This window comes from Lathyrus oleraceus, chromosome 5 (genome assembly GCF_024323335.1).
Source record: "Lathyrus oleraceus cultivar Zhongwan6 chromosome 5, CAAS_Psat_ZW6_1.0, whole genome shotgun sequence".
NCBI classification, from domain to species: Eukaryota; Viridiplantae; Streptophyta; class Magnoliopsida; order Fabales; family Fabaceae; genus Lathyrus; species Lathyrus oleraceus.
Window position 1 is genome coordinate 299,860,122 of NC_066583.1, and position 27,781 is coordinate 299,887,902.

At 33.8% G+C, this 27,781-nt stretch overlaps 2 protein-coding genes across 2 annotated transcripts; one reads left to right on the forward strand and one right to left on the reverse strand.

Annotated features, from left to right (window-relative positions):
• Positions 1–7,254: 7,254 nt before the first annotated feature.
• LOC127084110 (G-type lectin S-receptor-like serine/threonine-protein kinase At5g35370) lies at positions 7,255–10,171 on the forward strand. Its single transcript, XM_051024500.1, has one exon. The coding sequence runs from the start codon at positions 7,279–7,281 to the stop codon at positions 10,051–10,053; it is 2,775 nt and encodes a 924-aa protein (XP_050880457.1). The 5' UTR covers positions 7,255–7,278; the 3' UTR covers positions 10,054–10,171.
• Positions 10,172–13,108: 2,937 nt separating this feature from the next.
• On the reverse strand, positions 13,109–25,736 carry LOC127084111 (origin of replication complex subunit 3). Its single transcript, XM_051024501.1, has 17 exons — positions 25,443–25,736; positions 24,922–25,140; positions 24,607–24,781; positions 24,268–24,437; positions 24,038–24,168; positions 23,410–23,683; positions 23,216–23,287; positions 21,981–22,048; positions 21,802–21,892; positions 20,428–20,636; positions 19,542–19,611; positions 18,408–18,493; positions 17,258–17,347; positions 15,477–15,552; positions 14,486–14,613; positions 13,605–13,781; positions 13,109–13,464 (listed from the first exon to the last, which is right to left on the reverse strand). Exons 1-17 carry the CDS (start codon positions 25,506–25,508, stop codon positions 13,359–13,361), a joined length of 2,208 nt encoding a protein of 735 aa, XP_050880458.1. The 5' UTR covers positions 25,509–25,736; the 3' UTR covers positions 13,109–13,358.
• Positions 25,737–27,781: the final 2,045 nt, after the last annotated feature.

Consider the following 27,781-nt stretch of genomic DNA (forward strand, 5'->3'; position numbering starts at 1 on the left):
GCTATAAAAAAAAATCCACATGAACAACTCTGTTGATTTTATAGTGAAACGCACTGATTCTAGAAGGTATGTTATCGAATGTCGTAACATGCTTTGTAAGTTTTGTTTGGCTACGTATTATAAAAAGAAAAATGACTCTTGGGAGATCACTTCAATAGACCCACCTCACAGTTGCATTTCAACTAACGTTGAACAAGATCACCGTAAACTAAGTGTTGCGTTGATATGTCAAGACATTCTAACGTTGGTTAATAAAGACCCATCAGTGAAGGTGAGTATAATTATATCCCATATCAGAACAACATATGATTATACTCCATCTTACAAGAAAGCCTGGATTGCGAGAACAAAGGCTGTTGAACAAGTATTCGACAACTGGGAGGATTCATACAAGGAATTGCCACGGTTTTTATGGGCACTAAAAACATATGTCCCAGGAACTGTGGCAATTATGGAGACATTGACAGCGATGATGCTAGACGGAACGTGTGCTACAGGTAATAGAATCTTTCACCGTCTCTTTTGGGCATTTGACCCGTGCATCAAAGGTTTCGCATTCTGCAAACCTATTATTCAAATTGATAGCACTTTGTTATACGGAAAATACAAGGGTACTTTGCTCATGGCGGTTGCATAAAACGGCAACGACAATGTCTTTCTTATTGCCTTTGCTCTGGTTGAAGGTGAAACGGATGGTGGATGGGGTTTCTTTCTTCGACATTTGAGAACGCATGTGGCTCCACAAGCCAATCTCTATTTGATTTCTGATAGACATGTTGCCATTAAGAGTGCCTACAACAACCATGACAACGGGTGGCATGATCCTCCTTCTACCCATGTCTATTGCATCAGACACATTGCACAAAACTTCATGCGTGCTATAAAAGATAAGAATCTTCGCAAGAAGGTGGTGAATGTTGGGTATACTCTAACTCAACCGTCATTTCAATATTATCGTGATGAAATTAGACTGTCTAATGAATACGCAGGGAGATGGATAAATAACATACCAGTAGAGCAGTGGACAAGGGAATTTGATAGAGGTTGTCGATAGGGCCACATGACAATAAACCTTGTGGAATGCATGAATGGGGTATTCAAAGGAATTAGAAATCTGCCGATAACCGCCTTGGTAAGATCGACCTACTATAGGTTGGCTTCTACGTTCGCAACCAGAGGTGAAAGATGGAGTACGATGTTAATGTCCGGGCAAGTATTCAGTGAGTGTTACATGAAGGTCATGAAAGAGGAGAGCATCAAAGCTAGCACACATGTTGTAACAGTCTTTGACCGTCATAGGAAAAATTTCAGCGTCCAGGAAACAATGGATCACAACAAGGGGAGACCAAATTTAGCCTATGTTGTTAGACTAAATAGAAGTTGGTGCGATTGTGGAAAATTTCAGGCCTTCTGCATTCCTTGCTCCCATGTCATTGCAACATACACTTATATTCGTCAAGACGCTTACAGGCATTTATCTGATGTGTACAAGGCCGTCACCGTCATGAATGTATATAATCAAAGCTTCTCTGTACTACCAATGGAGGAATACTGGCCTCCATATGAAGGTGATATAGTTTGGCACAACGACGAGATGCTTAGAAAGAAAAAAGGAAGGCCAAACAGCACACGTATCAGGACAGAAATGGATTCCACAGATAAAATGATAAGATTATGTAGTCTCTATTATCAACCAGGACATAACAAGAACAATTGTCCCAATCGAGGAGCATCATCTGGGTCTTAAGCTTTTTGTAACATTGTATTTCTGTAACCTTCAATCATTATATATCATTAAGTTTTTGTTACAACGAGGTTCACAACAAACATCAGTACAAAATAAGCTATCTGAAAATAGAAATATTTCTAACTGATTACAACAATCAAATTGATGTCATCTCAATCGAACATCATTTCCCTAGCATCCTTATCAGTCTTCATTCGCACCCAACCAAAGATACTGTTGAGTATCTCAATACTTCTAATTTTTCCCCTTCTAGTATTTTCCCATCTAACCAACGAACCAGCTCCCTCTTCAGTTGATTGAACATAGTGATGTTCCAGAACAGCATCAACATCTGAGGTTTGTCTCTCGCATAAATCACTTTTCCGTATCGGCGACGAACACCAAACATGATTGCCAAATGATTAATTGAGATGTGGAACAATGACTCGCACAACGCATCTATTTATAACACAAAAATTGCATTTTACATTGAGGCGTCAATCCAATTGGCGCCTCCTCTCAAGCTATACACAAGGGCGCCAATCCAATTGGCTAGGGCACCTTCCCTAGCCAATCCAATTAGCGCCTGCATTCAATTTTTAAGAGGAGTCGCCAATTGAATTGGCGCCTCCTCCTAAAAGTGGGGTAGTTTGGGAATTTTTTTTGAAATTATGGGTATTTTGGGAATTTCCTTGAAAAAGTGGATTATTTTTGTAAAAATTTCCCTCTAAACTAAGAACGATATATCATTCTAATGGCGACTAGTAGATTAAAAGCATTAAGTACGTAGATAAGAAAACAACTCATATAAACTCATTCAAATAAACAAAGATCAAATCACATGGTAAAAACTCTCATCAAGTTCGACTCTTCCATGAGGTTTTAGTTACTCATACCAAAGAAATAAGACAAAGAGATTAGAGAAGACTAAAAAGAATTATTCATGAGTGACTATAGAAAAAAAATCCCATCATAGATGGTACCTCCTCTATATATTCTATATTATGGCACAAGTTTCTAGCCTTCAAAATTACCCTCACCCCCCCCCCCCCTCCACCCACACACATACACATCAAAATTGTTAAAATAATTTATTCACAATGCATTTGCCACCATGTTTAAATAATCATGTCTCTATGCACATACTTCTTGTTAGAAGTTGTAACTTATTATTTTGTAGAATAAGTTGTACTCGACTGAGGTGTGTTTGATCTAGTCAAAGTAGGAGTCAGTTGTATTCGACGAAGTCGGATACATCATATAGCTTTTGTGTCAAAGTCAAAATATAACTTTGTATATTTTGAGCTTGGTTTGTATGTTTTGGCCTTAGGCCTTTATCGCCTATAAATAGGCATGACGTTATATAGTTTTATACAATTAACAGTTTAACAAGTTTTCAAATAGGGTTTCTAATTCTCTCTTATCTCTTTTCTCTTTCTTCTTCATTCTTCTTGAAACCATAGTTGTTCCATTTATTCTAACAAATTGGTATCAATGAGTCTGATTGCAATTCAAAGAGAATATATAATGACAAACGGAAACACAACATCAACATAATTTCAAGTGAATCTACCAGTTTTTAAAGGGAAGAACTACGAGAGGTGGGTTACGCAAATGAATGTCATCTTTATATTTCAATGTGTGGCTGAAATCGTGAGAGATGGAGTACCTGTATTAGAATAGAATGCGAACGATATTCAGCAAGTTACGCACAAGGAACAAAGAAATAAAGATGGAAAAATGTTATTCTTGATCCGTCAATGTGTGGATCATAACATGTTTGAGAAGAACATTGAAGAAGAAACATCAAAAGGATGGTGAGACAAGTTAAAGAACTTGTACAGTGGAGATGAAAAATTGAAGAGGGTGAAGTTGCATATGTTGAGAAAGTAATTTGAAATGAATCAAATGAAAGAAGATGAGTCAGTTTCAGAATTCTTTACGCGTGTGGTATCGCTTACAAACCATATGAAGGCTTATGGTGAATCAATCAATGATTTGCAAAAGATTGAGAAAGTGTTGAGATCTTTGATTATAAATTTTGATTACATTGTAGTATCTATTGAATAGTACAAGAAACTAGATGAGGTGAAGTTAGAAGAACTTCAAGCTTCATTAGAGGCTCGTAAGATGAGGCTGAAGTAGAGGAACTTAGAAAGGGAAAAGGTGGATGAACAAGCACTGCAAGTAAAATTCATCAACAAATATAGGAAAGAAAAGGTGAAACAGAGAAAGAGTCTTGCTAATAATGAGAAGTCAAGAAAGAATTCAAAGAATCACTATGATTCAATCAAGAAAGTCATGGGCAACAAGTATTAGAGGAAGAAAGTTGACATAAAGGAGGTGCAGTGTTACAAGGATTTGGTCATTATGCTCGAGATTGTAGAAGAAAGAAGGAATCTAGAGAAAAAGTTGATGACGAAGTGAAATATGCACATGCTGGAGAAAGGGACTATGGTGATATGTTACTCATGGAAAATACTCATCCGAATAATGAACAAACCAATATGCGGTATATGGATTCAGGATGGAGCAACCACATGACTGGAAATAAAAAAGGGTTTACCAAGTTAGGTGAATAAGTCAAGAAGGTGATCAAGTTTGCAGATGGAAAGCATGTTACATCAGAGGGAAAAGGAAATATATCTATGATGATAAGGAATGGTCGAAGAGCCACCATTACTGACGTATTGTATGTACCTTCAATGACAAGTAACTTGATAAGAATATGTTAATTACTTTCTAGAGGGTATAACATGAAATTGGAAGAAAATCTGATGAAGGTGTATAATGGTGAAGGAAGGATGATCTTGAAGGCACCATTGGAAGATAACAAAACCTTCAAGGCTGAGATCAACATGGTTGATCATCAGTGTCTTGCTTCAACTGTTGTCGAAGACAAGAACTGGCTATCTCATCATAGGTATGGACACTTAAACTTCAAAGGTCTAGATGGTATATGACTCACCACAAGTGAAAGAACCAAGTCAAGTATGTGAGGAATGTTGCAAAGCAAATCAGGCTATGAAGGCATTCAAACATGACTTGTCCATGAAGTCGAGAGAAAAGTTGGAGCTTGTTCACTCTGACGTGTGTTGACCTTTTGATGTAAGGTCGAATGGAGGTAACTATTATTTCCTAACCTTCATAGATGAAGTCAATATATGTATATATATATATATATATATATATATATATATATATATATATATATATATATATATATATATATATATATATATATATATATATATATATGTATATATATTTTAAAGTGAGAGTGAGGCATTCACACAGTTCAAGAAGTTTAAATTGCATGTCAAGAAACAAAGTGGATACAAGTTAAAGAAATTGAGAATTGATGGTGGAGGTGAACACACCTCTAGATAATTTTCAAGATTTTGCACTGATGAAAGTATAGAGCATGAGGTCATTGCACTCCATACACCTTAGCATAATGGTATAGCTGAGAGGAGAAATAGAAATATACTGAACATGACTATGAGTATGTTGAAAGCTAAAGAAGTACTAAAGAGATTTTAGGGTGAAGCAGCTTCGACGATAATATACATTCTAAACAGATGTCCAAAAAGAAGGTAGTCGATAAGACACCTTATGAGGCTTGAACAGTACATAAGCCAAATTTTGGTCATCTTAGAGTCTTTGGATTAATGTATTTAAAGCATGTACCTGAATAATTGAGGAAGAAACTAGATGATCGAAGTCAGACTATAGTGCTCATAGGTTATCATTCGACTAGTGCATACAAACTATATCACCAAATGATGATAAACTTGTGATCATTCGAGATGTTATAGTGGATGAAATAAAAGGGTGAGATTTGAGTCAAGGGTCAGTTCGACGGGAGTAAGAAACAATCACAATTGTGCTTGATGAAGACCAACAGACTAAAGTCACAACCAATTGAAACGAATAACCACCTAAGCAGAATGTTAGGAGATCGACTAGAGCAAGAAGTGAGTCGACAAGGCTAGTTAGATATGAGAGATTTACATATCAATCAGTTGATGCAGACGGTGACTTAATATAAGAAGTAGTGTTGGTTGAATCAGAACCAATCGATTTGGATCAAGCCATGAATGATTAGAATTGGTTAGTAGCCATGCAAGAAGAACTCGGGGAAATCGAGAAGAACAAGACCTTGGAACTTGTCGAAAAAGCAATCAAGAAGCCAATTCATGTGAAGTGGGTCTATAAGTTGAAGCTAAGTCCAAATGGTGAGATTGCTAAGCACAAAGCAAGACTGGTGGCAAGAGATTTTCTGCAAAAACTTAGTATTGATTTTGACAAAGTTTATGCACTTGTGGCAAGGCTGCAAACCATCAGAATTATTATATCGACTGCAACATACAAAGGATGGAAGATACATCAACTAAATTTAAAGCCAGCAATTCTGAATGGACCTTTGGAAGAAGAAGTCTATCTCAGTCAACCACCAGGATTCGAAATCAAAGGGCATGAGTCGAAGGTAATAGATTAAGGAAGGCTCTCTATGATTTGAAGCAAGCCATAATGGCTTGGAATAAGAAAATAGATAGCTTCTTGATCAAATCAGGTTTCTCAAAATGTCTCGGAACATGGAGAGTATGTCAACAATGCAAGCAGGCTTTGTTGAGTCATCATATGCTTGTATGTGGGTGATTTGCTAATTACAAGTGTAGATAAAGCATAAATAAAAGAAGTCAAGTCGAAAGTGATGCAGGAGTTTGAAATGTTCAACCTAAAGAACTTGTCATATTTTTTAGAGATGGAGTTTGAAGACACAAGTGAATGAGTGTTTCTGCGCCAAACAAAGTATGTTCGAGACATCTTGAAGAAAGTCAGGTTCGATGAGTTGAAGAGGGGCATCGGGATGAGAAGTCTCGAAAATATGAATTAGGTGGTGTGTTAGAAGTTGTAAGTCATTGCTTTGTAGAATAAATTGTATTCGATTGAGGTGTGTCTGATCTAGTTGAAGTAGGAGTCAGCCGTAAGCATATAGCTGTTGTGTTGAATCAAAAATATAACTTTGTATAATTTGGGTTTGGGTTGTATATTTTGGTATTGGGTCTTGATCGCCTATAAATAAGCATGACGTTGTATAGTTTTACACAATTAATCCTTTAACACCTTTATAAGTTTTCAAATAGATTTTCTAATTCTCTCCTATTTCTTTTCTCCTTCTTCTCATTCTCCTTAAAACCCTTAATTGTTGCCTGTGTTCCAAGACTTCTGAGTTTACCTTATTCTTCCACACTATAGTTTAATAATCAAATAATGCAACAAGCATGTAACAGCACTTATTTCAGAATAAAATACCACACAATGCAAACCAAGAAAACATCACATTGTAAAATAAGTCGGCTTTATTTTATCATTGATTCATATAATTTCATTTTGACAACTAAGTACTCAGAACATCTAACTATATATATTAAAAAAATCCACAGAGAATTTTCTATTCTTGCGTGTATATATAATATAATCAATAATGGCCACATTAGTAATCAATTGGAATATGGAATCAATTTGTTAGATAGAAGAAAGAATGCATGATTTTCAATAGTCAACTCAAATATAGAAGAAAAGAAAATGGAGAGCATTCAAATAGACCAATTCCACTCTTTTCTATCTTCCATTCTTACATGTCACAGTTTTGTTTTTCATCAAACTATCACACCATGAAACATTTCTTAAGTTTTTCTTTCATTGTCCTTTTGTTTGCTACTTCTGTATCTGCTTACACTTTTTCGGATCATATTTCCCCGAATTTCACTGCTTCGTATCTTCAATTCATCAGTAACACCGGCACATTCTTGTTATCTAGAAACAAAACATTCAAGGCTGCTATATACAATCCTGGCAATCAACAAACAAGTTTCTATCTATGCATCATTCATTCTGCGTCGAACGCGATCATTTGGTCTGCTAACCGCGACGCTCCCATCTCAGATTCTGATAAAATGAAGCTAACTGTCAAAGGGATAACAATTTATGGCGAAAACGGAAACTCCAAATGGTCGACGCCATCGCTTAAATCACAAGTACAAAAGCTTCAACTCACTGAGATGGGAAACCTTGTGTTACTTGATCAATCCAATGAATCTCTTTGGGAGAGTTTCGACCATCCAACCGATACTATCGTTATCGGACAACGTTTATCGGCCGGATCATCATTGTCTAGTGCTTCTTCCAGTTCAAATTTGTCAACAGGAAATTATGTCTTGACAGTAACTTCTTCTGATGCGATTCTTCAATGGTATGGACAAACATATTGGAAACTTTCAAGGGATTCAAAGGCTTACAAGAATTCAAACGATGATGTTGAATACATGGCAGTAAACACAACAGGTTTTTATCTCTTTGGACATAATGAAACAGTTCATGTTTATGAAGTTGGTTTATCAGTAACTAATACCCGTTTCGCGAAATTGGCTTTCAATGGCCAGTTTACAGTTAGTAGCTTTTCAGGAACAAATTTGAAGCAGGAATTTGTTGGACCAGATGATGGTTGTCAAATTCCATTAGCTTGTGGAAGGATAGGTTTATGTAATGATCACACTTTATCATCATCATCTTCATCTTCACCTGTTTGTTCTTGTCCTTCAAATTTCCATGGTGTCTCAGGTAATCTCGGTGGTTGTGTCCCGAACGATGGATCTCGTTCTATGCCATTAGCTTGTAGTAATTCTTCTACCAATAATCATAACCAATCAAATTCTTCGGTTGTTTCATTTTTGAGCATAGGCTATGGTGTGAGGTATTTTGCAAATCTTTATTCTGATCCATTTATGTATGGAGTGAATTTATCTGTTTGTGAAGGTCTTTGTTCAAGAAACTGTTCTTGCTTGGGAATTTTTTATGGAAATTCATCTGGTTCTTGTTACATGATTGAAAATGAGTTGGGATCCATTAGTAATGGAGGTGAAGTAGACATGTTAGGATTGATTAAAGCTAATAAGGTTTGGGTTGATATTGATGATGATGATGATGATGAACAAAATTCTCAAAAAGATGGATTTCCTGTTTTTGCTGCAGTGCTATTACCGTGTGGTGGAATGATTCTTTTGCTGGTTTTTGGTTTTTTTCTTCTATGGAGAAAATTCATAAAATCAAAGAGACAAGAGGTGATATTAGGGAAACAAATCTCGATGTCACGTTCTTCGGGGGACTTGGATTCGGATCCCTTCTGCATTCCTGGTTTACCGATGAGGTTTGATTACGAAGAGCTTGAGGTTGCTACTGATAATTTCAAGACTTTGGTAGGATCTGGTGCATTCGGAGTAGTGTACAAAGGTGTGCTACCTGATAAGACTATTGTAGCAGTGAAGAAAATAATCAACATTGGAATTCAAGGGAAGAAAGATTTCTTTGCCGAGATTGCTGTTATTGGAAACATTCACCATCTTAATTTGGTTAGACTCAAAGGCTTCTGTGCTCAACGAGGACACCGAATGTTGGTCTACGAGTACATGAACCGCGGTTCACTCGACAGGAACCTCTTCGGCGGTGGTGGACAACCGGTTTTGGAATGGCAAGAGAGACTAGACGTTGCGCTTGGAACAGCGCGAGGACTCGCTTATCTTCATAGCGGATGTGAGAAAAAGATAATTCACTGTGATATCAAACCAGAGAATATTCTTCTGCATGATCAATTTCAAGCTAAGATATCTGATTTCGGGCTTTCGAAGCTTCTTAGTCCTGAACAATCTGGTTTATTCACAACAATGCGAGGAACTCGCGGTTATCTTGCTCCGGAATGGCTAACAAATTCAGCAATATCTGAAAAAACTGATGTATATAGTTACGGAATGGTGCTTCTTGAACTGATCAGTGGTAGGAAAAACTGTTCATTCAGATCCAGGACTCACAGCATGGATGATGAACACAACAACAGCAGTGGCAACAATGGAAATTCATCAAACTCATCAACGACAGAACTTGTTTATTTTCCACTATTTGCATTAGAGATGCATGAACAAAAGAGCTACATGGATTTAGCTGATCCAAGGTTAGAAGGACGTGTTACATTTGATGAAGTTGAGAAACTTGTTCGTATTGCATTGTGTTGTGTTCATGAAGATCCAGCACTTAGACCAAACATGGTTACTGTCGTTGGAATGTTGGAAGGTGGGACACCGTTGCCACAACCTAGGATGGAGTGTTTGAATTTCTTGAGATTCTATGGTCGGAGGTTTTCTGAGGCTTCTGTTGTAGCTGAAGAAAATGAACATGGTTCTATGAGGGTTCAACAGCCACGTGACTCAACTCGGTTGGTTAGTGGGTTTTCTTACATATCTTCACAACAAATCTCAGGGCCAAGATAGTGATTTTCTGTTAATTGTGAGTTGTTTCTTCTTGTGTTAATTTTGTGTTGATACATGTATAGGAATGCATCTGTATGTAAGGTGAAGTTGTACTTTGAAAATGAAATGTGACTTTTTTTAATTTTCAATTATACTAATACAATAATACAAGGTCTTTAATTTTTAAAACATCTAAAACACATAAAATATAAAAGTTTGATTTTTTTTATCGAAGTCAAATGCAAAGCACTTCAGTTTGTTTCTAATCACCTAACAATAAGGTATGCTTAATTTTACTAAATATTTGTCATTTATATAATTTTATGGCATTTTAGAAATTTTATATTCGTTTTTATGGAGGCTTGTCATTTCTAAAATGATTCTAAATGGATCCTTTTAAACTCTATTTTGATCACCATTGAAAAGGTGTTTTTGAAATTATTTATTTGAAGGATGATCCCTCTATTTTATTTTTCATCCAATGGATTATGTAATTTCGTCCATTGGTAGATAAATAACTTTATTTTAGGGTTACAAACTCCTATCAAATATTGACAAATTGGTAGATAATTTATCTGGTTTCAAACTTTTATTATTTAAGGAAGGTTATTTAAGTTACAAACAGGGCTCAAAGGATTGTGCGAAAATGACCTTCTTGGCCGAAAACGAGAACGTATGCTACAAAGTAATGCCTTTTAGATTCAAAAATGTTGCACAACGATATGGTAAAAGCATGCATGAAAGACATGATAGTCAAGTTGTTAGGAGGTCCAATTCCAAGCCCAAAAGAAAGAGAAAAATCTGAGTTTTATTCTTTTAGTTTATGTGGCTTTTTTCAAAAGTGGTTCATGGCCCAGTTTTGTTTAGTAAACTCTGACTATTTATATTGGAATGTTAAAGTTGTCTTCATTAATGAAAAATTTTAAGTTTATTTTATCTTTTCTTCCATTAGATCTAAACTTTAGCCCTAACATTAATTTATCACATTGTCTTATCAATATTTCTTTCCTTCATTCTCGTTCATGTGCCTCGAGAGAGTTTTGCAACTCCTTTTTGCTCATAATCGTCGATTCCTCAATCGTTACGACTATGTTATTGAATATTTATGTCAATGAACACAAGATTTTCATGACAACATATTGATCTGTGATCGTTTCTCCATGTACTTTTATTTGGTTCACCAACCGAATAATTCTCGTCGTTTATGAGTTTTTAACCTCACCACTTTCACCTTGTCAGCCCCTGCGTATTTTTTCTCCAAGATTTCTCACGCTTACTTCGATGATTCGCAATCGCCAATTTTCTCAAAATTATTTATATCAACGCATTGATGGATTAAAAATAACGCCTTGAAATATTTCTTCTTCTCTTCCTTATATGCAGCTCGTGATTCTGTTGCACATTCGACAAGAGGATTCACATTGTTCTTGATCACTTCAAGAACATCTTGGTAGCCAAACAACACCTTCGTTTTCTTACATTGTTTGTCATAATTTTTCGCATCAAGGATGGGCAAGTTTGCATGAATTCTTTCATTGGAGACTGGATTCTTTCATTGATGAGTTGAACCAAACTATTCATGCCAAATGTTAGAACTTAAAACTACAAGATTGATGAAAAATAATTGAGTAATTGGAGGGGGATAGGGAGAGAGGGAGAGAGAGAGTGATTAGGGTGAAAAAAATAGGGACTTTTCATTAATTTTCTCATAAGATATTCCAGAGATATTTATACAACAATACAAAATATGAGATACACAATTAACTAATAATAAAACTAAAACTCTCATATGTAACCTTAGTGCAATCACTTGTACTACTTTGGTTTCGATTTTAATTAAAAAGACCTTAGATGTAATCGGTTGCACTATTAATGCAACGGATTATAATTTATTTATGTTTAACATTTTTCAAAGAAGTAAAACCTATTTACATAAAACTGCAACATGTTGTCCTGAGTATTTTAACAACATTTGCTAGAATGACATATAAGTTTGAAAGATGTTGAATTGTGAGTTGTGTAAGTAATATTAATTACACTAGAAAAATATTTATATCATAAACCATCTAATATTATCTTTCGATTTTATGGTTTATTATAAAAAATATTAGCAAGAATAAAAGGAAATGTAAAAGTGACACGAACAAATTTAATTACACCCCAAATAATAAAATATATTTAAATTAAAATTAAATTTTCAATTATAATTTTGTTTATATAAAAACCTTTTTCTAAGTTTATGTTGGATTCTCAATTCCCAAATGTAATTTATCATTCTTATCGATTTTTTTTGTTAATTTTGTATTCAATTTGAAGTAAATTTAACGTAGTTGTTAGGTTGTCTTTTTTAGGTGGGAGGATAGGGTTTAGAAAGGGTTTTTTTACTGGTTCATCAAGAGATGAAGAATAAAGTATTTTCTTGGTTTGGATTTGATTTCTTAATATGTTAGTAGTGATCTCTTCCTCCTATCAACTTAGTCAATAGTGGTCAAATGGTCCTTATGCTCCAACAATGCCGGTGATTTTGGTGTAGGCCAGCAGTCCTTCTATCCTTCTAATCTGTTGATAGGTTTGCCGATCAGAGCAGCTTGTTTTACATGATTACACTTCCTCCATTTTATAAAAAATATCTCATTTTTATTTTTTCTATATCTCAAAATAAATATTATTTTAATCAAAATAAATATTATTTTAAAATATCAATATAATATTTATTTATTTTCATTATTATACTCTTATTTATTAACTTTCATTTTTTCAACACATTCAATAACCATAATAAACAAATTTATTTTGATAAATAATACAAACTTTATCATTAATATCAACATATTTAATCATTTTCTTAAGAATCTGGAACTCAAATAAAATATTTATTTATTATAAAACAGAGGGAGTATTTTGCTTGCCTTGTGGGATTTTTGTGTTGTGTGCCTTGTGACTTTTGCCTTTGTATTATGGAAATTTCCCTCTTTTCTATTTTTATATACTTATTTGCCTTTAAAAGAATTGAACCAAGACAATTTTAATATACCATTAAATTTGAGTGTAACCTGTTATTTTTTAGATATGACAATAACAATCCAAATAAGATTACATTTTATAAAAGTAATATTTATAAATCTTTAGTAAACATGGTGACAAATCTCTTTACCTCTACTTCCCTATACCTTTCTTCTTTTTTGAGGGGGAAAAGCTTCTAGAGTATCAATCAACAAATTATCATAGCATAGTGAACCACGAATAATTAGATAATATGCTTTCATTCCATTTTAATAAGAAAAATAATAAAGCGCAAGAGGAAAGTAAACCGGTGAATTCTGTATTCAAATTCCAAATGCTATTCTCTGTACAAAATCTGGACGTCTCTTGCTAGGCATTCTAACTAGCCCAGTGATCTGCAGCTCTGTAACTCCCCTGCAAAATCGTGCTCTATGACAAACCAAAGTTAAGGATTGTGACAAAGATAAACAAAATGGTTCACTGTAACTTACGAGATGGAAATGAGAAACATGAAAAATACAAAATACAATAGACATGCTAGATTCTGCAATGAAAAATATAAAGGATACTGAATTGACGCATCATTTTGATCTTCGGATCCACTCATGTCTTTTCTCTTCTTGGGTAGGGGAGTCTGCTTCGGTTTTTGTTTCCGTTTATTTGTATGTTGAAGAACAATTGTTCTAAAAGACTGGAACCAGTCATGAAGATTGATAAGATCTCCATGTTCTTGAGCCAGCGAATACCTGCAAACAAAATGTCAACTCAAATCGCATGTGCTGTTTTAACATGTCAGAGGAGATAATACTAGAAAGCTTCATGAGATGCAATGGTTCAAAGTTATCTAATAAAATTAACCTCTTACGTATTTATAGTACAGGTACCCAAGAGCTAAGGGGAAAATTTAGCAGAATAACATCACAATCATCAGTACTACCATGTATTCTCTCTTGCCCACCTTTAACCTCTCCAAATATCTCTTGATTTGAGTTTTGTGACATTAAATGATATTAGTTTGGCTCCCCTTATATGTATTTATGCTAATAAATTTAGGACATCTTAAAGCTGTGACTGAAAACATGAAATATTCCAGAAGATTAATTCCATGTAATCCCGGAGCAAATGCTCCTAAGAGAGGAGATGATACTCTCTCTGCCTAACTCCTAAGGTCCTAACAACATAGATACTAAACAAATTCCCCCTTGTAATGCGCCCTTCTTATATCTATGGTTCCTCTATTAACAAACTGGTCACGTCGACAGTTGTAACAAATTATCCACAACTCAACACATTTGTTGGGCTCCGGCCTAAACCCGTGCCTAAACAGTCTAGTACAACTAATACAAGTCCAATTAAAAACAGAAATGTTATGTCTATCTGAGCAAAGACAGTAACATTATTTAAAAGTTGAAAATTTGTTATGTCTACAAGCATTATACAATATACTTACATAATTGAGGAATCATGCATGGATGGTAATAGGGCTTTGCCACTCTTGTTACAGCAACTACAATGTAAAATATTATGGAACTCCAACAGATCAACTTGAATCCTTCTCCTTGGATCTCCAATCAAAACCTATACAAGCAAGAAGTTAATTAAAACAACAGAAGACCAAAAAAGACATCAAGAATGAAAAGAAAGACCAACCAAGAAAACTACTTCTATTGAACAGAGTGGACCCCTAGCTCAATGTGAGCTTGAAGAGAAAAAAAGCTTTAGGAAAATAAGAGCCCCAAGTCTCTCCCAGTCTACAGTATGCTCCTCTCTAATCCTTTCTATGCCCTCTAGTATACATTCTGTTCTGTGCTACCCCACTTACTATCTTCTATTGATTCAGTTATTCTAATACAATACAACTCCCACCTGACACATCACTTATCCCACCTCTTTCAAAAGTACACCTTAAGTATAAGGTGCTTATCGGAATGGCTATTAATGAGTATGAAAATGGTTTTATTATTTAGTTACTTAAATTTGCGAATTAAACTCTTCAGAAAGCAAAATCTCAGTTACTTATATATCTGAAAATATCCCGTACAGTAACACTGTTTCCCATAATCAAGCAGATTGTCAAAAAAAAATCCTGAAGCAAATACATTCGTTCAAGTAATCTTGCAAAAACATACATTTACTCTGGTTTTATTTTCTAATTTTGCCAAAGCTATTGCTAAGTATAACTAAGCTACATTCTCGAACAAACTAATTAAGCATTAATACCCTTCCTAGTTGCAAGGATAAGATCTATCAATTGGAGTTTGTAATACAAGAGGGAAGATGTGATGGACTGTAGCCAATCATAAGTTAATCAGAGTTATGATTGTCATCTGGTAGTGTCTAAATGTAATTATCAGGTTCCAAGATAAATCCCAACTGTACTTCAGTGACTGATATGAATGGCATGTCCGTACAATGGAGAAGAACATCTTTTGATGTCTTACCAGTTGAAGCTTTTCAACATTCTTGAAGCAGAAAATTTCATGGAACGGTATTCCTTCAATGGGCCTCAAATAATTCCTGTTGCATGAAAAAGAATGACCAGTAACAGTAGTTAATAACCAGCATTGAGAAAAATGGAAGATTAACTTAGATACATAACAGTAAAGAGTAATTTTTTATATTCTTGAATGCAAAGCCATACAAAAAAGAAGGCAACAAGCCAAGCTCTGTTGGAAAGGATAAGGGGGTTTAGAAAATTTATGGGTTGGGGAAGAGAAGATATTTGAGAGAAGACTAACACTTTTTATTGGGGGAATGCTTTGCTTTTTTTGGCTGGATTTACATATGAAGGCATTTCCCCCATAAAGGATGTCAACAAAAATAAATAAGTCAGTTTGGCTGTATGAGTTAGCAAGTTTATTCTTGGGCATAACACAATACAATACATGATTGTGAGACATTTCCATAAACTGCACTGCCCGATTAAAATTCTAAGTCATATAGATTGTATCACCAAAATCCATATCAATCGAATAGGCAATAATTTGTCAATATTACTTTTGACAGTGTAGTTTTTAAATGGTATGAAAAGAAATAGTACACACAATGATCAAAACAAATATTGGCGTACGAAATCAACATTAACAGTGCTTGAAGAGCAAGAACTCCACTGATGTAAAACACAATCTACTAGAAGTTATATGATTGTGTTGGATTCTTAACTTTCCATGTTAATACAATTACCAAAGGCCAATGATAATAAATATCTCCAAGTTGAGATGCACACATCAAATTTTGAAATTTAAATATAAAGGCCAATGAACTTTGCCAGACTGATGGCAAAACTGAGCACACGTCAACAGCTCTGTGACAAGAATAAGAAATTTATGAAACTACGATTCTGTATTAATTACTCCCTCAGTTTCAAAATGACTGTCGTTTAAGGTTCTTGCACACAAATTAAGGAATAATATTGTCATAAAATATTGCATTTTTACTAAATTAATCTTATAAATGCATTGGAAGTAGTGTACAGAATAATAATTAAAAGACACAATTGGAAAAATAGCAATCATTTCTACATTGAAAAGTGAAAATGACATTCATTTTGAAACAAAATTTATTTGCTAAAACGATAGTCATTTTAAAACGGAGGAAGTAAATTGTTTAAGGAAAACAAAGAAAAAGGGTTATATGATTGTGTTGGATTCTTTATTTTCCATGCTAATAAAGGCTGGGTGATTATAAATATCTCCAATTTGAGATACATACATCAAATTTTGAAATGCAAATATACAGGGTTGCAAGATTGATGGGAAAGCTGAGCACAGCACACATCATCAGCTCTCTGACCAGAATAAGAAATTCATGAAACTGCTGTCCTGTATTAATTAAATTGTTTAAGGAAAACAAAGAAAAAGGATGTGAAAAATGCAGTGCAGGTAAACCAACAAATTGAGCCAATTGCTTTTTCTTTTCCATTTACTTACTCATGATCAAAACCAAAGTCTTCCTCTTTAAGCCAGGTATTTGGAATATATATATATATATGTACATATATATATATATGTACATATATATATATATATATGTACATATATATATATATGTACATATATATATATATGTACATATATATATATATATATATATATATATATATATATATATATATATATATATATATATATATATATACACACACACATACATATTGATATTGATACAATATAGAAGACTGGAAACATAAAAAATGAAACATGATGGCAATATTAATCATTACCTGACTAAATCATCAAGAAATGCGATAGCATGCAAGTTTGACATTCTTGAGTCCTTGTCATTGTGTATAGAACCTTTGGACACACCTCTCCTAAAAATATAAACAATTAAACAATAAAAATAAGAAAACCGATCATTTAAATACTAAAAAATACTTTATTGGTTTAAATGAAATTGTATGCGTTGGTCAGACAAGAAATCTTTCTTGGCAAGTGACAACCAAAGCAAAGAAGACAATACAACATCTCATACGAACTTTCTAGTCTTAGGATTATATTAATCCCAAGCAGAAGAGCAGAGCAGCCAGACATAAAACACTGCAGTAAGATTTTGCTAGTCAAAGGAAACTGTAATTTATATGCCATTTCTCCTATTATGTCCGGAATTTTAAATGAACCATAACATTTAGAGGCCAGTTTTTCATTTTGCCTTTAGACAAACGACTTCAACTTGATTTGCTGGGCTGTACATCTAATCTCTCGCCTCAAAGTAATTCTCTGCATTTCTTGTATGTTTATTGCTTCATCATGTGTTGTGCCCTCATCAAATTATTGCTCAATTCATCCAGGATGCAATATCTTCTCAAAAGACACATTCATTGCTTCTACTTTTGATGGAAAAAACTGGCGCAAATGATAAAGGGAGGCTTCCTTCCATTTACAGCCTTTATAGGGAGTCATTCCAGTGCCCTCCTGTGATAAAACGGACCAAACTCCTTTGCTAGATGGGACTGATCTTACTATATTAGTTTTTTACATTGTCATTACTATAGTTGTTTTATTATGATTTGTTTCCTAATTTTCATATATTAATCAGATGATTGGTTTGTTCATTTCAGATCCTAACTATACACTCATTTCTTATTATGTTGTATTATAATTCAACTACTACTGTTACCGGAAGAAAAAAAATCATTTTAGAGAATAATATAATTTATTTCAAATTATGCCAATTTAATTATTTCTTTTCAGACTTTATTCTTATCTTTTGAGGAATCCATCTCCTAGACCAAGGAAACACTTCATTTGAATGACTTATTTTTGTCACCCTTAACAAAGAAGAAAGTACCTCAATCCCATGACCAACTAATATCTACAACTAAACTAAGATCTATCAGGAAATAACTACGAATTGGAGAATTAGAATGTTACTTGGAAATGTCCTTGGAATTTCTGCGGGAACTCTTTCCATCTTTACATCTCACTGAAGATTGCAAGATTTTCAGTTTCTCATGAATCTGCAAGAAATCATTATTTGGTAATGATTAGCTTTGATTGGGAATAAATTCCAGTTGCACAATATTTAAAATATATTTTTGTATAGGATTATTGTAATGGCATATCACAATATATCATAGAAATAGGAATAATATCTCGTATGTTTATTTGGTACTTATTCTCTTAAGGTCTTATAAAACTGACTTTGTTGTATAGTTGAAACACATGTCACAATATTATGCCTCTATTCTCTCCCATCCAATGAGTAGCTGTGCTCATTGGGCTAGCATCACCCATTCTGTTTAGAACAACACACTCTAGAAAATCATATGCCAATAACATATTGCCAACTTCTTGTAGAAAACTCTATCCATTTATCGATCATGGAGCTCATTCTTTTCATGCACGTAGAAATCTTTCAAGATATTAGGAGATAATTTCTATTCCCCAAATCATCACTAACAACAAAAGATGCAGATTAACCAAAAAGTAAGCTCTCATTAAGTTTAATTCCAATAGAAAAAGCTGGTAAGCTCTCATTAAGTTTAACTCCAATAGAAAAAGCTTGTAAGATCTCATTAAGTTTAATTCCAATAGAAAAAGCTGGTAAGCTCTCATTAAGTTTAATTCCAATTGAAGAGGGGGTGAGGGTAAACTCTACATAAACTCTTTTATGTTGTTTTTTGTATAAGTTATCCAGATGAGCTTATGAAAATAAGTTGAAACACTTTATGCGCATTTTTTATAAGTTATTTTAACAAGTTCTTCTGAACACTTACATAAACCATAAGTTGTTATGTCATAAGATAAATGCCTCTTATAGATGGTTTATCTGACACTACCAAATGTACCACTTCAAGTTTATAAGCTTGCAGAAGAATAAGACCAATGGGCACAACAAGTTTGCTGACCTTCTTGTGTTGGCAGGCACTAAAAAGAGAACACAAGTGACTTCATCATCTAAGATACCAATATTCAACAATGGGATCTAAAGTACTCCAAAACATGATAGCGACAATAAAATAAAATTAAAATTCCTAGCAAACAAATATTCAAGTGTAAACATACCTCTGAAATATCTACTGTAAGTTCTTCCCAACTCTCAATCAATTGATCTAGCTTTCCTGAAGGGAGATCCCTGTATAATTTCCAATCAGAAGTCTATAGATATTTGAACTAAACAAAATGGGTGAAGTGTCTAAATCAACAACGTCTAAACATATCTATAACATTCATACTTAGAAAGTGATGTTAAAGTTCACCAGGAAAGGTTTAGATGGACAAATAAATAAAAAAGAAATGAAAATTGCAATTTGATTTCGATGATTATCATTAGGGCTTTAATTAAGACTAAAGACATTATCATTTTTAGTTTGTCGTTATTTGGAACCCCACTTTTCTTTTAGGATGTTACAGTTATTCAATTTCTTTTCAACTATTAGATACAGGCACGGGAATACTCTCACAGTAAAATAAGGAGGTAGCTAAAAACTGTATGCTTTCGATGCAATTTTTTGACATCTATCTATCCTCCCTCCTTTTTCTGTTTAAGCGCTTAATGCAAATACTAAACTTTAATATATTTTTATACTTCAATTATAATGCAAATATTAAACTTTAATATATTTTTATACTTCAATTATAATGCGAATATTAAACTTTAACATACAAATATTAAACTTATATGAAAATAATGCTAATACTAAACTGTTGGTCTTTTTACTATGCCCATTTTCTCAGCTCTTCAATATAAATAATCTTTTAGATGATTAATAGTATTATCCCTCAATAGTAAATACTTCATATCTCATGAAAATACTTATTTTATGTATTAAGACTTAAATGTGCATCAAACGGATTTCCTAACTAGTTTTCTCTTAAGAGCAGATATTGCTCCGCATCAGCAAGATTCTTATGGTAAATAAAAGGAATCAAGTGTGATTCTCCTAGTTACCTCACTTTGCGTACTATCTGGCAAATAGAACCTCCACTTTGCATGATGGAATATTGCTGACAGGGATCATTTGTTGAAGACAAGCCATGGTCTTTTTCATCCCTCTTACTACAGACAGAATCTCTTGATGGGTACAAAACTTGATTGAGTGCTTCACAAAACAAATCCAGCAGCCGCACTCCGCTATATTTTCCAGCCTCGTATAGGCACTGGAGAAAAGGATAGTTCAATATCGTGAACTCCAACTCATCCACATTAACAACTAAATACCAAACAATTTCATTAGGAAAAGATAATTTTTTGAGTGAGATGAAACTCACTAGTAACACAGATAATAATATGAGGATAAACAGGTCAGGGACAGGGAACCTTAAACATACAAAAATGAAGTTCAAGATCGGCACACTCGTAGTAAAAGATATCTATTTCAAAACATGATTAAATAACTATGAAAGATTTATAAATACATGGCATCAATACTTCCTTAACAAGAAAACAAAGTCTTCTCCACATTTTGGTTTTGTTTTTATTCTGGGATACTTCACTCTTGGATAACCAGCTGTTATAATGTTCTGATACTGGACCAGACTTCACCCCCAACCCCGCGCCTAAACCCTTGTTGGTTCTTCCTTCAATTGGTCCTAACCAACTAGAAAACATAGCCTAAACTGTAAGTAATTCTTTCGTCAAATTGTGCTAACACATCAAATCCCACAAGTCAGGGCACCCAAACAGCCATCAATCAAACCTATAACAGTTTGTACTATTGCTCCATGCGCCATACACAAACCCGATGAACCTTCAATCTTCCATTATCTATAGAAAACCTAAAACTCTAATGTAATCAAAATGAAGGGTACAAATAGCTGGGGTTGCATATTCACTAGCAATAAGCACTCTTAATACAAATGAGCATTAGTTTGAAACTTTATTAGCATCTTCGCAAACTCAATAGTTTCCAAGAGGCCTAGGAAAACTATGTTATTCCACATGTAAGATCAATCCCTAGGTTTATATTAAGGTCGACTACATGAATTCATTTTATCAATTTTAATACCCAAATTTAAATAGAGTTTAATTGTCATACATTTATGGTGTAAGAAGTTTTACACTATCAACAAATCACAATCAATTATATGTGTCATTTTATAAGTAGTTATGTGAAAATCCAAATGTTTTTAATGATGTGACGGTTGATTGAATTAAATATATGAATTAAAAATTTACATATATGAATTAAATACTATTATAAAATATACTGAAAAGTTATTTTGTATTATTTGAACTGTCATCAATTGATTAAAAAAAGTGGAATTTTGACCAATAAGAACAGAATATGAGTGATAAAGTCTTTAAAAGATTCCTAAATCTTACGAGAACCACAGTGCTCCATAGTTTCTGCACTGTCAGCAATTCTGACAAACCCTCAGCCATGCTCTTCTTAGTCTGATCAACCTCTTCATTCCTAGACAAATTATAACCAAATGGTGAAATCATTGTTATTTCCATTCAAATATCAAAATTAGAACCTGAAAATATGTAAAGTGTAATACCTTGCATATGATGGAAGTTCCTCCAAGTATTTCAACATTGTCTCAGGTGATAATCCAGAATTTCTCACCTGAGAAACCATTATTATCCAACTATTAAAATAATAAAATAAAAAAGGAATAAGATGATAAGAATTTATTAAAATATTAAGCAAGAAAAAGTTCAAGGCAAGTTTGTATTTTTTATCAACTAAATTATACCCACGTGTAATAGCTCATCCAACTATTAAAATAATAAAATAAAAAAGAAATAAGATGATAAAAATTTATTATGAGCCCGAAGAGTGAACAATGCGGGAAGCCCGACAAAGGATCTAGGATAGGCTCTGATACCATCTTAGAATTTGGGTTGGGCCTAACTCATCCCTACAAAACAGACTTGTAGGGTGAGGATTGCTCTCACTTATAAACACAACATAGGTCATATCTCTAAGCAATGTGGGACTAAATTCACCCCCTTCAAATGCAACACAACGAAGATGTTGGAGGCTGCAATTTAGCAAAGCCAAATGCCGCAATTTAGGGGACTAGGGGTAGACTGTAATGAAGGCGGAAATTCCAATAAAAATATTAAGCAAGAGAAATTTCAAGGCAAGTTTGTCTTTTTTATCAACTAAACTATACCCACGAGTAATAGCATTGGTTGAAGCCGATGGAATAATGGATATGCATAAACTGTGCAACTTAATCTGTTTCTTATGGCTTATGGTTGCTGAAGTGCGGCTTTATCGTGCAGTCATAATAACCCCTTTTAGTACTAACACTTACTAGGGTCCAGACGGGCACGTCTGTCCGCTTTCTCAAATACTGATGCGCATAAAATATAAATCGTATCATATTTTTATTTATTTTTATTTTTATTTTTAATTATTTATAAAATATTTAAAGATAATAATGTGAAAAATAATAAACCGTTGTATAACCGTCGTTTGTGGGAAAGAGAAGTTAAGATTTAAAATAAAATTGAAAAGGGTATATTTGGAAGAAAAAAAAACTACACCAAATTCATGTTTTCCCTTTATATATTAGTATAGATATCGCTCCCCTTAACAATTAATGAAAATATTAAGTACATGTTTCCATATTGTGAAATGTTTAAATTTTAGTAACAAGAGCACAGATCAAACACTAAACCAACTGAAGAAAACAAAACTAGCTTGGGCTATATGATACTAGGATCATATTTGAAGAGCAAACTAAGAAAAGTGAGTCAAATATCAGAGGAGTTTAAGACAGACCTCATCTTCAACGATAACTCTCCCTTGTATGAGACTCAAAGGTTCCGTAGAGAAGTGTAATAAGCATGCCACCTGAAAGATAAATAAAAAAATGTGACATGTAAAGACTAGGTCATATATCCTGTCATTGTCTATGTAATTCATAAAATGGCAATACAGAGAACTGTCAGCAACCAAAAATTTGCACCATTAACCTTCAAAGCTCTTATAAAAGATGTTATTGTCCCATCCTGGTTGATGAAGTAGTTTCTCAATAACTGCGCCACTTTATGACCAATATTAAATGTGGTGCAATGTTTTATAAAAACAGCTTCAACAATTGCATCCATTCTCTCAGCTGGTGTTACAAGCATAAACATAGAAGGGCACAAACATTCAAGAGCATGTGATGGAAAAATGTTTCTTGGGGCATCCACTGTTGTTGCAACTCCAAATATTAAGATGATTGGCACCTTGACAACCCATTCACTATTATAAAAAAAAATGTTAAAAGATGAGAGCCAATTCATATCATTACCATTATATTATACATAAAAAGAAATAAATAAATGCCAATCTCCAAATGTCAGAAATATACAATAATACATCGTAAGAGGAAGTGTTTTTGACCTAACACAATAATGCAATAGAATTTATGTAATGACCACACTATAGAAATACAACTTTGGTTGCTACTTGTTAGCAAAGTACACGGTGAAACATCCACCATAGTTGACCGAAACTTTAACATAACCAAAAATATTCAAGATGCACATATACAAACAAGGTTACAAATATGCATGCATACACACTTACAAAAGATGCTAAAAGCCTAAAACATACCTCAACATCAGGATAAACTCGGTTAAGACTGATCCGCAGCACCTTTCCAAATCATTAATCATCAGCACTAGTGGTTTATTGTAGTTGTCTTGTTCTCTATACCATGACGCTAAGGTTTGTATATCAGATGGCTGCTTAACAAGAGGATAACGAAAATTAAAAGTAAAGGAGTCAGTGGCAGTAGATAGAATTAATTTAATTATACATATTAAGTTCATAGAAACACCCACGTCGAAAGAACTCCCTAGAAACTCTCGCAATAAAGCTTTCAAGCAACCAGCAATTCCATTTTTTAATGAAAACTCCATTGATGAAAGCATAGCCACGTGACATCCATGGGATTTCAAGAAAAGGCCAAGCTCTTCAAATGTCATTATGTCATCAACAAACTCTATGTTTCCTGCCAATCATAGTTCAATCTCAGGATTCTATATATAGATATAAATGGTTTTTCTTTTTCATTCTTCATACTAGAGTTCATGGCCAAAAAATATCGGGCTGCATCTTTTGTAGAATTGGTTGACTATCAAAGCATTCATAGTATTTATCAAAAATGTGAAAACACTTACTGGTAATAACTAACGCACTGTACACCTTCAAAGGAGTAGTATTATTTAGAACAGGAAAAGACCGAGTTGCTTCAGCAATGCTAGGTTCTCCAACCAATCTAGTAGTATTGAAGCACTCCATAACCCATTGTTGTATATTGTTGAATACACTAGCATTGAGGTCTCTCAAGACATCCTGCAATAGAAAGAAAACTACTCAATAATTATCTTACCGGATCACTCAGGGTTAAAGACTGAAAATAAATTATACTTCTTATACTAACGTAGAACAAAATCAATGTAAGTTCAAGAATTGAGGGAAGATATTTAGATGACCTTAATGGTAGATTCAATTTTTGCCCAAACAATATCAAAAGCTTCAATCTGTGTTTTCTGACACAAATGGGGGTCACATTCTTCGGCTGAACTTCCTTCCGGATTATTTGCACTCTGTGGCGATCTAAGAGAAAGCTTATTTCTCTTGCGAGGTTTTCCTTGTCCTGCTGATGTTCTATCCTTCCCGTGATGTGAAGCTTTATGTAGAACAAAGAACGGCTATCAAAACAAACAAAAGAAATAATGATTTGAATCACCATTCTGCCTGTAGTTAAATCATGTCTTTTTCCCCAATTTCAGACAGTGTTGTCCATGGCGAAAGGCTAAAAATCCGCAATATGAACACATCACGAAACAAATAATTTGCATTTGATGACATTGGCATGCATTTGAAATTAGTAAGATTACTGAAACAAATACTTGGAATAAAACAACATTTAAACTTGAGAAGAAAACCTAGAAAGCAATGGAGCATGATAATCTACAGTATTGTCAGAGAGAGATTTATGGGGGAAAAAAACCTGGAGATCATTCTCTGCGGTTGAAAGAGGTTGCAAACTACTGTTGCTCGGAGAAGAAGCGGCCATCGGAGAGAACTGTTTGCGGCGTTCGCAGCGGTTCGGAGCGAGCAGTCGCTGACCCGTGCTTGAATTAGATTGGCGGGTGCTAGGTTAAACGAGGGTCCGGATTTTCTGATTTTCACGCGGGAAACTTCACTCAACCTTTACACTATGAGTGTTTTGACAAGAGAGAAATGAAATAGAGAAGAAACTACGTAGAAATGCACTACCATTTCTTTTGCCTAATAACTTTCGGATATGAATATAGAGAATCTATTATTTTTTCATAAAATTGTCTTTCGTCTTACTAAAATTTAATTAAAATTTAATTTAAAAATACATGTCCATAAGTATTTGAGTATTTGTTCACGGATATATCCTTGAATTAATCTTTATTTTTAATTTCAGATATTTTTTTAGAGATATATCTGCGAAGACATTTAATTATTATATAACCCGCAATAGACAATTTGTTCTTCTCTTTTTTCACTTTTTAAAATAGGTGATGATGATGTGGTTTACGTATGAGGACATAAAGTCGGGACTATTTGAGAGAGGTGGTGATGACGCGGTTACCCTCGCACGTATCATTCTTACCGAGTTACATAATGTCTTGGGATTCCTGACGGCAGAGGAGGAGATAGGAAGTTAGAATTAGACATTCGTATTAGGTTTTTTTTTATATTTTAGTATTATTTTTCATACTTTGAGAATAATGTTTGTGATGTTATAGATTTTTTTTAATTAATGTATTTCTTTGTTCTATAATATGTATTTATTAATGTTTGAATCACTCTTAGTAGATTAAAATGACTTTGTCTTCAAAAAAATACAAACTTGAGACATTGTGTTCTACCCAAAATGCATGCAAGGAAGTTTTCGAATATCCATATCTGAAATAATATTGTTTAAATAGTTTAAAACATATTCAATGGTACTTTCGAAGATGCATCACCGAATACACTTTAGAAAGTTTTACAAATGCATCTTTGAATTAATTTTTAACAAAATTGAGATGCCTGGTTTATTTACGAAAAATGAGAATCTAAAATACATCCAAAGATATATCTCTAAATATACATCAGAACAATTTAGGATTTTCAGATGGTGACATAAGAAATTGATTTACCTATGAAAACCTTGTTTTATTTATTTCAAGTATTTGAATTTATTGTGTTGCCTAAAAGTTGTAACTTCCTTTGAAAAGATTGTTTTGAAAAGTGTTATTAGAAGATACTATCTCCGTTATTTATTATAAATCATTTTGGGAAAATATTTTGTACCACAATATAAGTCGTCTTATAATATCAATGAATCATTAATGTTATTTTTTCTATTATACCCTTAAAGGCTATATCCATAAAGTCTTCCATATTCAGGGATATCACAATCCCATATATGACCAGAGTAAAAACAACGTTGAAAGCACTCCAACTCCCAACTTCAGCAAAGGTAACAACCTTGTCTACCAGAAACTTCAGAGTAAAACCATAAGTCCCACCCTTAGGTTTAAGGTTAAGTTCCACTTCCTTCTTTTCCGTGTGAAAGACTTCAGCTAGACGGTGAGACTTAGGAAGATCCTTTATACGGACAAATGGAACCTGATCCTGAATCTCAATCCCCAAAATGTGTGAATATTCCTCCAGGGTTGGAGCCAACTCATAATCTTGGAACGTAAAACATCTCAATAGATAATCATAGAATTGTACAAGAGTATGGACAACCATCGTATTGACTTATGTGTTGAGAATACCCAAGAGATTACTGTAGGTCTTCTAGAAATCCTCTTTGTTATCAAGAACCAAACGAGCTCTCAGTCCTCTTAGGATCTTAAATAGAGTCTCCACGAACTTGTAACTATAAATACTTCTTCTGACAGAATCCATTATATACTAACCACTTAAACAAAGACTGATCTCTCAAGTTACCTGGAAATGTACATGCACAAATTAATTTCAATATGATGAAACGGTCTGCAAACATCGTATACTCAAAAGTTCAGCATAATTTGGAAATTTTGGATAATCTGGTCATATAACTTAGTATAGGACCAAAGGTCAAGTATGATCTGGAAAAATATGGATAACCTGTCCATGTAACTCAGTATATGATCAAAGGTTTGACGTATATAAGATATCAATGTTATAAATGGTCATGGTTTCCTGCAGAAAAAACCCAATATCCCCTCTCGCAGGCGTGTACTACTCCTCAAAGGTGGTCCCTAAAAGGTCTCCCAGAGTGATGAATTCAAGTGAAAATACCTTGTCGTAGCAAATTCTCACAGGACAAAAGTACTCCCA